The 16,595-nt window shown below is 39.0% G+C and overlaps 1 protein-coding gene across 1 annotated transcript in view; it reads right to left on the reverse strand.

Annotated features, from left to right (window-relative positions):
• Positions 1-16,595, reverse strand: part of LOC135083389 (uncharacterized) — a 95,550-nt gene that overhangs the window by 54,694 nt on the left and 24,261 nt on the right. Inside the window, exons 23-41 of the mRNA XM_063978131.1 lie at positions 16,212-16,504; positions 15,584-15,760; positions 15,068-15,262; positions 14,062-14,247; positions 12,593-12,762; positions 8,721-8,935; positions 8,127-8,289; positions 7,573-7,798; positions 7,240-7,344; positions 6,927-7,038; positions 6,361-6,507; positions 5,818-5,936; positions 5,123-5,320; positions 4,287-4,466; positions 3,104-3,202; positions 2,593-2,745; positions 1,774-1,980; positions 1,210-1,368; positions 276-511 (exon numbers count right to left, since the gene is read on the reverse strand). Of these exons, the coding sequence (XP_063834201.1) occupies positions 276-511; positions 1,210-1,368; positions 1,774-1,980; positions 2,593-2,745; positions 3,104-3,202; positions 4,287-4,466; positions 5,123-5,320; positions 5,818-5,936; positions 6,361-6,507; positions 6,927-7,038; positions 7,240-7,344; positions 7,573-7,798; positions 8,127-8,289; positions 8,721-8,935; positions 12,593-12,762; positions 14,062-14,247; positions 15,068-15,262; positions 15,584-15,760; positions 16,212-16,504 (3,340 nt within the window). The remainder of the gene's footprint in view (positions 1-275; positions 512-1,209; positions 1,369-1,773; positions 1,981-2,592; positions 2,746-3,103; positions 3,203-4,286; positions 4,467-5,122; positions 5,321-5,817; positions 5,937-6,360; positions 6,508-6,926; positions 7,039-7,239; positions 7,345-7,572; positions 7,799-8,126; positions 8,290-8,720; positions 8,936-12,592; positions 12,763-14,061; positions 14,248-15,067; positions 15,263-15,583; positions 15,761-16,211; positions 16,505-16,595) is intronic.

Consider the following 16,595-nt stretch of genomic DNA (forward strand, 5'->3'; position numbering starts at 1 on the left):
AGATAGACAGTTACTCTGTGGTTGAGGATTATGGGTGAAGCTCGCTTCTACCTTCAGCTTAATCACTTTGCATCAGGTGAGTGAGATGTAGGCCATGAACTTTTGTTGAGGATAAAAAATTGTAGGATTTCTCACCTGTAAGGCTGTAACCTTCCAAGAGGTAAGATAGCCAGTTTCCTTGTGGTTGAAGATTACCCTTTCGGCCTGGTCATCACTGTCCATCAGGTGAGATGCAGTCTAAGAGCTTCCTCGTAAAGAAAATAACAATTTTTTACCTGTACCCTTCGTGGGGCGTGCTCAAAGCCACACTGAACAGAGTCGGCCTCAGGTCGGCCTTCAGCGAGTAGTAAGTGTCTTCGCTGGAGAAGTCTGTGGTCAGGGTCTGCTGGTCTTCCTCCTTGCTGTAGAGGACTGCTAGCTCGGAAGGCGGAAGAACGGGAACTAGAGCTCCACGGGATTTGAACCGGATGTGACGGTTGGGGGGAGGACGCCATATTGCGTCCGCGAATAGCTACAATAAAAAAGAAGATTTAATTTCAAAATCTTTGTAGTAACAGGCCTACAGCCAACATAATAATATAGACCCTTTACAGGGCTTGCATCCTAAATAACTACTAATTACTAACACTAGATTAAGATTATCATGTTACTAACACATATGGATGTAATGTCTGAAATAAACGTTTTATTATTATTATTATAAGCTATAAAATAGTACCCTCACGGCTTCTAAAGCCTGGTCCGTGAGCACGTAGAATCCCGTCCAATGACCCCAAGCTGCCCACCCTTGTCGCTCGCACGTAATTATGTTGCTGTCGCGCTCACACACTCACTGCGGGCGCGCGTCGCACAGTCGCGACAGCAATTTAATTACGCGCGAACGATAAGGATGGGTAGCTTGGGGTCATTGGACGGGATTCTACGTGCTGACGGACCAGGCTTTAGTCGTTGTAACGTATTTATACATCACACGCCACATGTTTCAAGTCGAGGTAATGCTAAGTTACGAGTACTTAGCATAAAAGTCATCGAAAACTTATATTATTCCACATTGATTGTTGGTGGGTCCATTGACTTCACTTGCGCGAGTTAACTCTGCACAAAGACATCTATTGGTAGATTCCCGTACTTTTACTTAGAAATATTCGTACAATCCGTTAGTTTCTCTTTGCCATTTTGTCAGCAAGCTTAAAATAAAACAACACTTACATAGTTATTCTGGTCGCCTTGCTGTATATGGATGCCACCACCAACCATATTTTCGCTTTCCGCAAAGTCTTTCTTGAACTCCATCTTGATGTAGTAGTCTTCTAAGAATGGAGAAGTTAGATTGAGGCTTCCAGACGTTTCCACGAAGGGGTCGTCGAGCTGTGAATTTAAAAATATAGTTGAAGAAAAGTATACAATTTTGAAAACTCCTCAATATTGGGGAGGATTTTTCTGTGACACATTTAATTTATTTACCAAAGTATTTAGAAGAAATGTTAGGTTCCCCGTGAAAATCTGTGTCTTTATTTAATAACTAACTGTCCCAGCGAACTTGTAACCCTACCGCCAGTAAAAAGTTGTCTTAACTTATTTGTAATATCACCTTTAAACTTCAACTTTATGATATTTCTAGTGTTGCACTGGATAGGGGGTAAAGCATGGGGTAATGTCATCAGGGTAAATAAGGTGATTAAAGTCTTCCTTACCCTCTTACTAATAATAATTGCACTACAATGGCATGTTTATTTTTAAAATGACATTTCAAACTAAAAAAAAGTTACTCACTTCAAGTCTAGCCGCAGCAGTGACCTTAAACGAAGGCATGGCAATATCGGCGGCCATCTTCCACAAAGCGTCTTCCAGCCTCGCCGACACTTTGGCTTCCAAAGCTGGCAACACTATCAAGGGAGTTACTATGCCTACTGAGGCTAGGTAGGATTGGAACGTGTCGTCTTCGCCGCTTTCTGTCTCGTAGTACAGTTTGTAGGATATCTGTAATAATAGGTATTGGTTTAATGAAATGAATGGCATGCAGTGTTCAACTTATATTAACTTTTTCAATGCTATTTTACTTAACGTTGATATAGTTTTGTTATTAAGCAAAATAACAGCTAGAGTTTGGTTTACCTAGCTAATGTTTTTTTTTGACCAGCCAGTTCAGCCTTTGGGTCGATTGGGGCACCCTGCATTAAGCAGGATTTAGACATTTAAGGGGACTGAATATAATACTTAAGGCAGCTATTTCAGCCATAGCTTGCAGCAGGAATCTCCCAACCCAAGGTGCGGACGAATGTCTAATTTTAAGTCAATAACTCGTGGCTCCGTGTCAATGAACCCAGAGGAGGCCATCAGGCTTTAGTGGGTAGGTCCCGCCCTTTTGGCTGGATGAGTCCCACATAACCCACAAAATCGCCCCCATCGGCCAGTGGATATGCGTAAAGTATTTCCCGAAGAAAAAAGGCCTCTCCCAAAGCAAGCCTCTAAGTAAAAAACTCAGCTAATTGCTACCCGGCGAGTGTCGTCGCTCCATTATAACGGAGTGTGTGCTATAGAAGCACTTCTAAAGAGTCTATCTCGTGTAGATAGATCCCACACGTTTCTTACCTCATGCCAATAAGTCCCGTTGTACAGCAGCGCCAAACAAGTAGTGTTAAACTTCTCCCCAAAGGTGATATCCACAGTATACACCGACTTTAGTTCGCGTATCGCAGGGAAAGGCGTCACCAGGTTTAATGTGTTCGTCATCACTGTGAACGACTGGAAAAGACAATTTATTTATATCTTAAAAATAGGCCTAGTAAACGAACTCTCTTGGAGCTAGTAAAAAAGTAAATATTGTTGAAAATGTCCTACAAAGAAATATGAGGATGATATCACAGAAAAGAAATATTCATTTCTTTGAAAAAAAAAACAAAATCCAATGTCCTGTCGGTGTCAGACTGCCGATTTCGGATTTGTCGAGGGTCGGTGTTTCAATTCGATTGACTCCTAACACAATTTTCAACTTAGTTTCAGGGTTTAATGGGATTATTAGTAGTTTGTGCAATATTATTTTATAAAAAAAAACATAAAACAGGTTTAGCTGCAAATATGTGTAACTGAAAACTTCACTTACCTCTAGAACGAATACGTCAGTAAGCACAATGGGAGGTTTGTCTGGTAAGTGTAATGTTGCGTTAATTTCCATAATGTCTTCTTCGTCGATTCCAATAAACTGAAATCAAAGTAAAACCACAGAATAATAATAAGTACTACGTACAGAAGCTTTACTACGCGAAGGTATTTAAAAAAAATTATGCTCAATGTCATTAACAATATGGTGTAATTTAGCCTGTCTCAAGAGTCAAGCACCATTTTGTTGACAAACGTCAGTGATCGGCACTGCGCCGAAGCTATAGGGCTGACTTCGGTAAAATGATGTGTGACGTGCGGTGCCAAACTGCGGAAAATGGCGGAGGAAATACATGAATAAGCATGAATTATATTTTGTGTTTTTATTATTATTCAGGCAGTTAAAAAATACTGCACAGTATTAATTACACCACCGTTTTTACATATAGTTTATTGTCTTTACAATGCAAATGGACGAAGATTACACGTGCGTGCGTCAATACTCGCTTGTGATTGTACTGTCGAATAAGTACCTTAGGAGGGGTAGTCGCGAGTGTTTTGTTTTCGATGAAAACTTGCGGAGATGAACAGGCCTGGTAAAACCATTTACTTGTTGATTAGTCATCAGCTTACCAGCTCATAGCAGTTTTGAGTATATCTGTTACTGCCACTCCTACATGTATCTCATTTTCGTGAGAGGGATGGAAACATTCGAAACTCCGGATAACGTTTAATTTTGGGAGTAATTGCGAAGGTGAAGAATTCGTTTCGCTCTAAAAGTGTCTGCAAAATCTTATATCAGCGCTAGGGTCACGTTAGTTCACCAGAATAGACTGCGAACTTTTAACCAGTTTTTGTATGGCGTTATATCGTTCCACAAACTATGTATTTACCTTGATAAGATGCGCATGGAAGGTAACAGTAGGGAAGTAGAATGTATCAAGCTGTAGACGCGCCGTGGTGTTAAAGTTCTCGATGAATGTGTCATCGTTGTTAAGGAGTAGCATATGGACACAAATGTGGCGTCACATGAGACCATAGACAAGCTGACCTTGATGAGATACGGATGTGTATAGAACGTGACAGTAGGGTGGTACAGGTCTAATGTCTTATAGCGCTGATATAAGCCTAAAAAAGGTTTATATCGGCGCTTTTACGGTGTTATATCAAACCATGGACAAACTCACCTTGATAAGATGCGCGTGGAAGGTAACAGTAGGGTAGTAGAGCGTATCAAGCTGCAATCGCGCCGTGGTATCGAAGTTCTCAATGAACGTATCGTAGTTGTTATGTTCGTGCTGGAACCTTTCTTGCAGGACGTCTAACAGGCCTTTTCCGCGGTCGTGGAGCAGGATCGCTATGCCGAACTGGTGGACAAAGAAAGTATATTGTTATTTGGGCTGTTCAAAAGCATAAAATGTAGATAATTTCTAAAGTTCTCAAGTAAAATGCCGATCCGAAAATTTCCGATAATTCACAACCATACCAGTTTTTGTAAATAATAAAAAATAATTTTATATTTCGTGATTTTCCTTTTATTTGATTGATCAAGTTTGTTAGAGAGATTTATATAAGAATAAGAAAAATAAGAATACAGGGTGTGATTTTTAACAGATTTTAGTCAGTTCCGATTCCTGGGTGTGTCAAGCAAATTTTCAGAAATCTTTGAATGTATATTTGAGTAAAATTTTCTATCGACAGTATTAAGAGTACTTCAGTACCGCTAGCATGAACAACTTTCGTCTTCGAATCGTTTGCGTACTCGATAAAATTCGATACTCTCAATCTTCGAATTAAACGATAACGTGACAATTTTGATTCTCAAAATAAGTTTCGTGCAACCACATCTCATACTAAGTTTACTTTACGACACGTTCACAAGGGCTCTGTTGTAGTTTTCTTACTAAATCTTTTGATGGCGATTCGAGTACGCAAACGATTTGAACTCGAAAGTTTTTCGTGCTAGCCGTACTGATGGCATTACAAAATTCCACCCTGTATAATAAGTATATTTCCCACTCACCTTATGCTTAGACAGTCTAACAGACAGCTCCGTATCCAGTCCGTTCCCGTATACGTTTTTCATAACGAGCCCGTTTTCTTCAAAGCCTTCCAGCGGCGTGTACAGTTTATAAACGTACACAAAGTTGATAGGCGACTGCCAGTGCCAGATGCCAGTAAAACCGAAGTCCATGGTACCCCAGCCCACTCGGAAGTCCAGCTGTGAGATAGGGATTAACGTTGAGAATGGACTGGGAATTTTATTATTATTAAATACTTTATTGCACAATAATCATCATACTAAAGCCACAAAATGTGAGCTTATTGCTAAAAGTGCATTCTTCGCCAGTCAACCCTTGGGTCATGCAGAAAGCTGTGAGAGTGAATTTTCTAACGAACGGAAATGTGATATTCCGTAGTTACTTTTGTTCCACAACTTTTTTTTTGTCGGATTGTGGCCTCGTGCAGTTTACACATTAGCCAGTGTCAAGTAAAATAATATTTGAGTTATTAAAACTATCAGAACTATTATTTAATTAATGATTAATTATATCCTCCTTTCTCTTGAGTTTCAGTAAATATGTGGCTATACGGAGACTTCACGTAGACTTATCGAGAGAACTTTCAGCACAAAATCTAGGATAGTTGTTGAAAACCAATAACAGCTCTTTTCTAATTAGTGTTGGGTATTATATTATAATATTTATTTTACGATACCTCTTCGGGCGATCTTTTCGCTGTGATGATTGCTCTGTTCAGATATTGGATGGGCAGTGCAACGTGGCCAAATATGTGGAAGTCTTGCACCGTCAGCAGTTTCAGCAGCACTTCGATACCTGTAATTACGATACCATACCATTACTAATATTAAAAGAATAAGATAAATCAAGAAGTAAACATCTGGTCACACTGAGTAGGCGGGGCACATAGTTTGTAAAACTGATGGTTGTAGAGGCAAACAAAGTTCTTGAGTGGCGACCACGGACCGGAAAACGTAATGTAAGCAGGCCTTCCACTTGGTGGAACAACGATCTGTAGGCCTAGGATGCGCCCCGCTATAATATTTTATTGTGTCATTATATCGATTTTACGCGATAAGCCCATACGTTTGTCGTCTAAAATCACGATTTTATCACGGCGCGCATCCAAGGCAGACTGGTAAAGGTCGCGGGAAGCATCTAGATGCGGGTAGCGCAGGACCACATTGTGAAAATCTTTAGGAAGCTTTTATCCAGTAAAGATGGATAATATTAAACTTACCAGTCGTGGTGTTGGGCGTGACGACCATAGCGACCAGATGTCTATCGGCCTCTATGAAGCCGAATCGGGCGGTTGTTTGCGGTAGTTCCGTCATCGGACTCGTCACGTTCACCACTAACATACAGTTGGTTATGCGGCGCATGTGACCTGTTGGGAAATATATTGTTTCATTTCAATTATAAGAATAAAAAAATATATTTGATAAAAAATACTATGACCATAGACAACGACTACCATTACCAGTAGGATAAGTGGTTATCACGCCATTTTATCGATTTTGTCCATACATTTTGACGTCGATAAAAGTTATCACGGCGCGCATCTTAGGCCTACAGGATTAAATTGACGGGAATATTAGTAATTTTTTAATACATAATACAACCCACAGATATAAAGGATCTTTTTTTGAACTTTTCTTTTTCGCGACTGTGCGACGGGCGGCAGCAGTAAGTGTGCGAGCGCGACAACAATATAATTACACGCGAGCGATAAGGATGGGTGCTTGGGGTCATTGGACGAAATTCTACGTGCACGGTGACCGGACTATAGGACACATTGGCACTTACCGTTGACATAGATCTTTACGACTTTTTCTTCCAAATCCAGATAAGTGATTCCTTTGATATCCCGCTTGTGTCCGAAGACAAAATCGGTTTTCAGGAACCCTTTCGTGTAACCCTAAAACAATAATCGTTATGTTCTTTTTATGTAGTTTTTTTCTTCGTTTGTTAAAGTTAATCTCGGGACGAACACCATTCATTCATTCATCCACCAGTCATTTTAAACCATAAAATGACTTTTCCATAATAAATGTCAATTTAAACAAGAGTTCAACCAATGTCTAAAGTTTTGTAATAAAGAGGTATGTGTTTAACTTACCTGGAAAGGTGTCAGTAAAGTAACTTTTCCAGTGACGTTGTTTTCGGACTGGCCTCTGTTTAGTGTCCATGAGGAGTTGATCATCATGAGGCCATCTTCGTTATACTGTAAAAAAGTAGATGCATTTATTGAGATAGACGGAAAGAGACCTTAAAGGTCTTGAAAGGGGTAATTGGGTTAGACCAGTGTCTGCGGGGTTTGGCGATGGCTGACGCTTTTGGCAAGGTGTGTATAGTTGAATTGACCACCGCGTTGATTTCTCCATAAAACCCGTTGGTCGATACATTGTAAAATAGTCCTTATTTCATTGAATATACGGATCATTATACTCACTTGAAAACTGAGCAATGTATCGGCGCTCTTCTTCCAAATAACCCTGTGTTTGGCGATGGCTGCCGCTTTTGGCAAGGTGGGTATAGTTGAATTAACAACCGCATTGATTTCTCCGTAGAACTCGTTGGTCTTGAACAGGTAGTCGGCCAACAGACTAAAGGCTAGATAGTCTTCCTGCCAGTTCATACTGCCGTTTAGGGCTTGAAGGTTGTCGTGGTAACGCCACCTGGAACAAATGTGGGCAAAGATTGAATCTTGGGTTTCAAGATCATTATACCTCTAATATAGGTCGCTCTGCGAAAGTTGAGGCGCACTGCGCACACGTATTTACACTGATGTAATATTTGAATACAGAAACAACACTAGCTACCATGCGCTTGTTAAATGTCTGCAAGTGAGACAGAAGAAAGCACTTGTCAGTCCGACTACGCAAGACGTTAGCGCAGACAGCGTATAGAGATACAAATCTTTGCTTGTGTTCATGGACTCAACTCTCGTTGCGCGACCTATACTAACAAAGTAACAAAGATGAACCTATCAAAGTGGGTACTTACATAACATTGAAACTGGTGTCCTTCCAGCCAGTAAAAGGCGTGGTCATGCTAGACAGCAGAGCGTAGACTGTTTCATTCTTAGCCTCCGAGAACATTTGCACGCGCCAAAGGATCGTAGCGTCGTTCGCCCAGCCCATTCGCACGTGCCATTGGCAGAACCAGTCTGGAATGAAGATACCACCATAAGAAGACCTTTATTGTACATCATAGAAAACTGACAAAAATCTTTGGACAAAAAACTGTTGTCGAAAAATTCTGTTGCTTTTTGGATAAATTTTCTATGGGCGAAAAGTTGAAAGATGAAATATTGTGATGGCGAAACGATCATAGATCAATCGACTGTTGGTAAACCGTTTCAGTTGCAGTCAATGGCAGTCCACTGCTGGTAGTAAACTTCCCTAAAGAACGCATCGAAGCACGATCTCCCGTCTTTTTATATTTAGTTACCGCTTAAAGAGCAGCGCCGAACCGGTTGGTGCAGAAATCTTTAGAGGAAACCCAGCAGTGGATGAAATGTTTATCTTCATACATTAACTTCTATTTTCTGTGTGTTTCTAGAACTGAGCGGGTTGAAGCTAAAAAAATCCTTATTACCTCTCAACAAGAACTCAAACTCCCCGTTCACGACTCGCCCAGGGTAATACAACGTCACGTGACCACCATGGTGTAACACTCCCTTATTGTCCAGCTGTATGTCCACGCTGACTTTCTGCGACGGGTCTCTGTTCGCGTCCCAATTGAAGGATGCGCTTAGAATCTTTTGACGAGGCGTGGCGTGACGTTGGTAAGTGATTTGGATGTCGCGTAGTCTGAAATTAAATAATAGTATTTATTAGGGTGGTCCTTATTCCTACGAAAAAAATTTTTTTTCTTATATTTTGCGGGGCACCACGTAATTTGAATATACAGGGTGTTAGGTAAATGGGTATATGAGCCGACACTAGCCTATGTTAACATGGGCATATAAATGGTATGGTGAAGTCAGAAATTTGTTATCATCATTTTAATTTTTTAAATTTTCATACAAAATATTTTTTATAAATCCGATTTATATGACAATTAAAATAATTTAAATGAAGATATCAATTTTTAAAAAAAAAAAAAACTCATTAAAACTCATTTATTTCTGTAAATAGGCTTAAAAAAAAGCACTTTTACACGTCCCAGTATTAACCCTACCACTGCTTCAGGACAATAAATGGGCCAGTGCTGAGAAGAAGCAGCGCAAGAAACTCAGTCACTATTGTCAGCCTCTTTTTCAAAGGTTTACATGCTTTAAAATGTACAAAGTTATAAATATTTATGCGAGCTAGGCAGTAACGTATCCCAAACATTTTTATCTTTTAAATAATCATCGACTTTATAGTAGCCCTTTTTCATTAAGGTACTTTTAATATGTGCTTTGAATTTATGAATGGGTAGTTCTACAACAGTTTGTGGTAATTTATTAAAGAATTTAATACATTTTCCCATAAATGAATTACCAATCTTATGCAATCTGAAATTTGGAACGGCAAGTTTATTTTTGTTTCTTGTATTAAAGTTATTGAAATCGCTCTTTTTCGTGAATTGCTCTATATTTTTGCGGACATATAAAAGGTTTTCATAAATGAACTGTGAAGCCACTGTCAGTATGTTTATTTCCGTAAAAAAATCTTTCAAGGAAAATCGGGGTCCAAGGTTATAAATGGCCCGCACTGCTCTCTTCTGCAGAACAAACACAGTTTCAATGTCCGCGGCTGAGCCCCATAACAATATGCCGTATGACATTATACTATGAAAATAGCTAAAATATACTAGCCTTGCCGTTTCAATGTCAGTTAATTGCCTTATCTTTCTCACTGCAAAAGCAGCCGAACTGAGCCTTTTTGACAAAGTTTCAATATGAGGACCCCATTGAAGTTTAGCATCTAAAGTGATTCCCAGGAATGTTGTGGAATTTATGCTATTTAATGGTTCATTCTTCACCATTAACTGCGTGGAAACCTGCCTCACATTAGGTAAGGTAAATTTAATGCACTTAGTTTTGTTTGCATTTAACAATAAGTTGTTAACAGTGAACCAATGTAGAACCTGTGAGAGTGTGTTATTAATATCGTCAAAATTTACTTTACCTCTATCAACTTTGAAAATGAGAGATGTGTCATCAGCAAATAACACAATATCACACAGATCTTTTACAAAGTAAGGAAGGTCATTAATGTAAATAAGAAATAGCAAAGGTCCCAATATTGATCCCTGCGGCACACCCATAGTAAGAGGTGCTCCAGAAGACTCAGTTCCGTTAATACAAACTTTTTGTTTTCTGCCTGTGAGATACGAGTTCAGCAGATCAAGTGACTTATTCGAAACACCATAATGTCGCAATTTGTTTAGTAAGGTTTGGTGGTCTACACAATCAAACGCTTTTGAAAGATCACAGAAAATACCAACAGCGTCCTTTTTACTCTCCCAAGCATCAAAGACGTGTTTCAATAGTGCTACCCCAGCGTCAGTAGTACTTCTACCTTTCGTAAAACCAAATTGCTTATTGTGTAATAATTTGTTAAAAATGAAGTGAGATAGAAGTTGGTGGAAAATAATTTTCTCGAAAATTTTGCTAAGTACTGGTAGAATAGAAATCGGTCGAAAATTAGAGGGGTCACATTTGTCACCAGCCTTGAACAATGGAATTATTTTACTTAACTTCATTAAGCTAGGAAAGCAACCTTGATCAATACATGTATTAAAAATGAATGCAAGGTGAGGAGCTATGGTGTCAATAATTGTTCCAATTATACTGACGGAGATTCCCCAAAGGTCCTCAGTTTTTTTCATATTTAATTCTCTAAAGGTTTTAATTATTGTATTACAATCTATATGCCTGAACTGGAGCAGACACTGGCACTCGGTGACATTAGATTTTAAAAGAGACTCTGCAAGAACTGGTGATGAATTCAGTTCTTTAGTTGTTTCAGACGCAATATTGGAGAAGAATGTCTCAAATGTGGTTGCAACTTCTGTATCGGAATTTATAATTTCGTTTCCGATTTTCAGTGAAAAAGTGTAAAAGTGTTAAAGTGAAAAAGTGAAAAATTTTCTGACTTCACCATACCATTTATATGCCCATGTTAACATGGGCTAGTGTCCGCTCATATACCCATTTACCTAACACCCTGTATACCATATGAAAGTCTTTCATTATTATTTTTTTAATTTTTAAAAGACATTTAGGGGTCGCTACCAAGGTTTGAATTTTAAGTAAAAACTAAATCTGTATTTGTTAGATTCATTTATTTTTAAAGCCAAAGCCAAATAAAAATATTACAAAATTATTGTTGTTGCTATGAACTAAGATATTATGTACAATGTACATATTTGAATCAATTATTTTTAAGATATAAGAGTTGACTTGTTAGTATCTCGACGCGTCGGTACCATGATCGGTATAGAAGAGGGGTTGAGGGGAGAAGGGGACAAGAAGCGATTGTCTATTCTATCTATGCGATGTTCATTTGCACGTAAAATGTGATATAAACACTTAAATAAAACATTTATGAAACCATGATTTAAGATTTTCAAAGTTTTTGTAAATATTTTGACAGCTGGTAGCGACCTCTAAATCTTAACTAAAAAAAAAAAACAAAAAAAGCTTATTTCATATTTAGAGGTATATAATCGAATGAGAAAGTGCCCCGGGGATAATTCAAAAGTCGAAAAATAAGGACCACCCTATTATTTATGTAGAAAGGTACTTAACAAAATGACATACTTTTATGATCTGTCAATACGCGACTCTCATAGGCCGCTGCCTCGGATCTTGCAGCGGCCATAGAAGTTAGCAACCTCAAAATTAAATACAGTTTTACTCAACAAGTCTTATGCCCGTTTTCACCATCAATCCCTAATTTTTAAGTGACCCCTAATGGTACCACATAACAGGAACTTTGATTTCATAAGGGTCACTTAAAAATTAGGGATTGATGGTGAAAATGGCATTAGTTCCCTTTCCCACGGTTAATCCAGTATTGCGGATTCAGTAATGCAAGATCCCACGGACTGTCGTGTGAGTGATGAAACACACAAGTGCATTTGATATTCAAATTCCAAATTCGAAGGGGATCGGATTTTTTCGGGACCCTGCAAACGGGATGTTCGTGTGAATGTTAAGGTCTTAGCATACGAGACGTGCTTTTTCTCGTGCCGGACGGAACGAAACGATTTCTTGACATCGTTACATTTAAAAACATAGCAATAAAATATACGTGGCGAGAAACACGGACGGAACGGGACGCCGTCGCCGTTCATTTTATAATCGGAGCCCGTCCCGTTTTCGTCTCGTCCGAGGAATTACCCGTTACGTATGCTAAGACCTTTAATATTAAAACACGTATACTCTAAACGAGGCCCTGCAAAAAATATTTCCTACAAAAAAACAGGGTGTCTCCGTGGGAAGGGCCCATTAGCATGAAAAAAGTTATTCTTACTGGTCAAAATGTATGTCCATGCTGAATTTAGTATTGTTGTTGAGATCAGCATTAAGGTTGACGCTGTAAGCTTTCTCGCCTATGTCAACTTCTGCATACGTCATGAAGTTCTGTTCTGACAGCTCCACGTAACGGACGAGGGACCTGTATTTGTCTTCGTTGTATTCGCCCTGTGAAGATATCTTTAGTCAGACCATGAAATCAGATAAGATAAACAGTAAATATAGATCTAGTGTTTAACTGAGTGCTTGTATGGGAGCGGCATGGGAGGGTGTTTTCGTGACAGTCAAACGTCAGCGAGACTTCTAATTTGTATAAATGAACTACAACGAACTGTTCTACCCGTGACATTGACAGGGGGGCGCCACCATCAACACCGAAACTATACAGGGTGTTAGGTAAATGGGTATATGAGCCGACACTAGCCCATGTTAACATGATCATATAAATGGTATGGTGAAGTCAGAAATTTGATATCATCATTTTATTTTTTTTAATTTTCATACAAAATAATTTTATAAAATCCGATTTGTATGAAAATTAAAATAATTAAAATGAAGATATCAATTTTCTGATTTCACCATACCATTTATATGAACATGTTAACATGGGCTAGTGTCGGCTCATATACCCATTTACCTAACACCCTGTATAGTTGAACGATGGTGGTACCCCTTGTCAACGAGTTTACTTAATACTCAATTCTTTGCATCCATAATGTTACAGAGGTGGTATGTTTGGTGGGACAGTTCAGCTTAGTGCATCTATATTGTACTGTCACGTCATGATGCGTCAATGTCACCCCTCCCCTGCCACTCCCATACCTCAGGCACTGACTTAGTTAAGCGCTATAACTATAATTAAAAGAATAAATAAATAAATACATTTTACTATGGCAATTAGACAATGCAGCGGTGTATCTTTTACTATGGGAGTCAAACAATGCAACGGAATAATAGAACATTATTTAAATACACAATATTACAGGGTCTACTTTAACATAAATACTAGTAAATATCGCGTTCCATATTATACAATATTCCCATATGGTGTAAACCCATGACCATGATATTTGAACTATTTGGACATGCAAATTGCATGAAAACTGACCAATTGAAGCCGATAGTGATTGTGATTGAATCGTAATACAAATATAAATATTGTGCCATATAAGTACTCGTAATATAACATTTTGTGGTTTTGCAGTAAATCATTGAATATCTTTGATAATATGATGGTTTTGGGATTACAGTAGAATCTTATGGGTTGCAATGATTGTCCCTCGTCAAGTTTAAATAAAACTCCGTTGTGACCTGAAAAAATCTAAACACGAAAATTAAAACAAAATTCGCATAGATCGTTGTGATATAATATTTTTTATAGTGCAAACAATCTGCATCCCCGCATTTGTATCGCTAAAGATTGGGAAAATTGAAAAATTATAACACTAGGAATTCCACCCTTATTACCTGTCCAATAAAGGTGATCTGTCGATTATCCTGGGTGAATCTCGCGTGCACAGCAATATCTTTAAAGTGGCTGCTGTTAATAAGCAACTTGACGCGGTGCGCCGCCATATTGGTTTTAGATTGGTCTTGGTATAGCGCGTCTATGTTGAAATCCATGCCGGTGAACCAGACGCCTGTTGCGTGCATCTACACATAGTAAATATAGGTATAATATTAGACAAACTCACATGCGCATTGTATAGAAGGGGGGCTGGAGTGGCACCCCACAGAAAGGTCTGGTGCCCCCCCTCCCCCGGATATTGGGCTACCAATTTGAAGATGAGTAGTAACAATGAGCTAAAGCCTGGTCCGTGAGCACGTAGAATCCCGTCCAATGACCCCAAGCTATCCATCCTTATCGTTCGCGCGTAATTATATTGCTGTCGCGACTGTGCGAGCAACATAATTACGTGCGAGCGACAAGGATGGGCAGCTTGGGGTCATTGGACGGGATTCTACGTGCTCACGGACCAGGCTTTAGATAGTGATTCCACCCTCTATCCCCTCCGTGACATGGCATGTCATGTCCCTGAAAATGAAGCCTAATAGATACGTTAATGCAAACTCAGTGATTTAATGGAGGTCGTCGCGGGAAGCGCCTGGATGTAGGCAGCGCAGGACCGTTATGGAAATCCTGTGGAGCCCTTTGGCCAGCAGTGTATCTGTTATTTTGCAGCAGTGTAGAAAACGTAGTGTAACCATATGATTTCGTTCGGGTCAGTCAAATGACGTCCATTGCTAGTCTTTTTAAGAAGGCTCAAGGTCACCCAAAGGGTGATGGGACGTACTATGCTCGGAGTTTCTCTACGCGACCGAATCAGAAATGAGTAAATCCACAGGGAAACCAAATGTACCAAATTGTTTATTTATGAAAAAAGGTTTGTAATCTGCATACTTAGTCTTCAATGAAAAATTAGTCCTGCATAATTAAGACAGATTTCTCGTTAAAAAAATTATATCAACTTACTTGAAACTCATTCGCTTGCTTCTCATGGACTTTCGCCTTTATGACACACGGGTTTAAGGTCGGCAATGTCATGTTCAACTCAGCATCCAAATACAGCTGCGTCCCAGGCGGGAAGTACAAGAACCCTGATATGAGAATCTCGCGAGATTTCGGGTTGAAGTTCAGTAAGGCCAGAGCTGTGTATTTTGGCCCAACCTAGAAACAAAGTGGTTGCAAGCGAATATGAACCTTGATGTGTGGGGTGTCGGTTGATTTTTGGTGAGCATGCCAATTGGGGTCTTTGATTGAAATTGTACTTGAACAATAGTATGAAGCCAATGTCTGGTACATAAATAGATAGGGCATAAATTACTTTGGAATAATAATAAGTAAATACGAAATAGAATCAATAATATATTTTATGGAATTACGCATAATAATTTGGCTATGGATTTTCTAAGACGGACGGAAGCTGGCTTACCGTTTTAAAAAACTTTTTGTAGAACAATATTTGGGTCAAACAAATATCAACCTTACCTGGTCGTAATGCAGTTTCATATCGATCATCTTGGGCCTCTTTAGCGTGAGTTGCGTGTCAAGTTCGACGCCGTTCATCTTGTCTATGTTTTTGTACATGAACATGAAGGCCGGGTCCTCTTTGGTTTCCTTTGAAGCGCTGACGTTGAAGCTTACGTCCACGTGGGTTTGGGTTTTCTAAAGGTACAGACATAGACGTATGTATTTTATTTACTAATTGAAAATCTAGCATTGACATTGAGCATGATGAATATACATGCACAGGCTAGATGACAGAACTGTAATATTTAGTCCGTCAGACAGATAATTACAAAATGTTGGTCACGTACTTTTTATTTTTATCACGATCAATTTAACCTACAGTGGAAATTGAGCTGAAATGTCATGCATTTGAAGATTTTTTATTGAGAAGCGACGACACGTGATATCAATAATTATTCGATTATAAAAAAGAAAGAAAAGAAAATATACATGTTCATTATTTTTTATTATCTGTCTGAGAAACTAATTATTAATAATTTCTATTTCAATACAGAGGCATCATCTCTAACCATAATTTTGTAATTGCTACAGTATTTTGTTCATTATGATACAAGCCCTAATTAATCACTATTTACTAGTTACTTACCACATTCCGAATAGCAGCATAGAAGTTATAAGCCGGGTACGCCGAGAACTCCATTTGCAAATCGGCGTAGAGATCGTGTCTATACGTCAACGCTCTCTCAGTGTACACGCTGGCAAACTTGACAGTCTGCTTCGGGTTCTTATAGAACTGATAGTCGAGTTGCAGGTTCGTCCCATGCGTGGGACCGTTCACTGTATAGTAGCCCACTAAATGGCTAGCTAGCTGTTTGGTCTGGAATTCGGCTAACACGTCGCATTGGGTCACGCCCCCTTTGGACTTGAATTTGAAGATACCTGTGGAGAAAAAATAGGTTGTGAAAGGTCAAAGCTAAGTATGTTGCAGTTCGTATTTTTTACCAATATCACACTGTAGCATTTTATATAG

This window comes from Ostrinia nubilalis, chromosome 23 (assembly GCF_963855985.1).
Source record: "Ostrinia nubilalis chromosome 23, ilOstNubi1.1, whole genome shotgun sequence".
Lineage (NCBI taxonomy): Eukaryota > Metazoa > Arthropoda > Insecta > Lepidoptera > Crambidae > Ostrinia > Ostrinia nubilalis.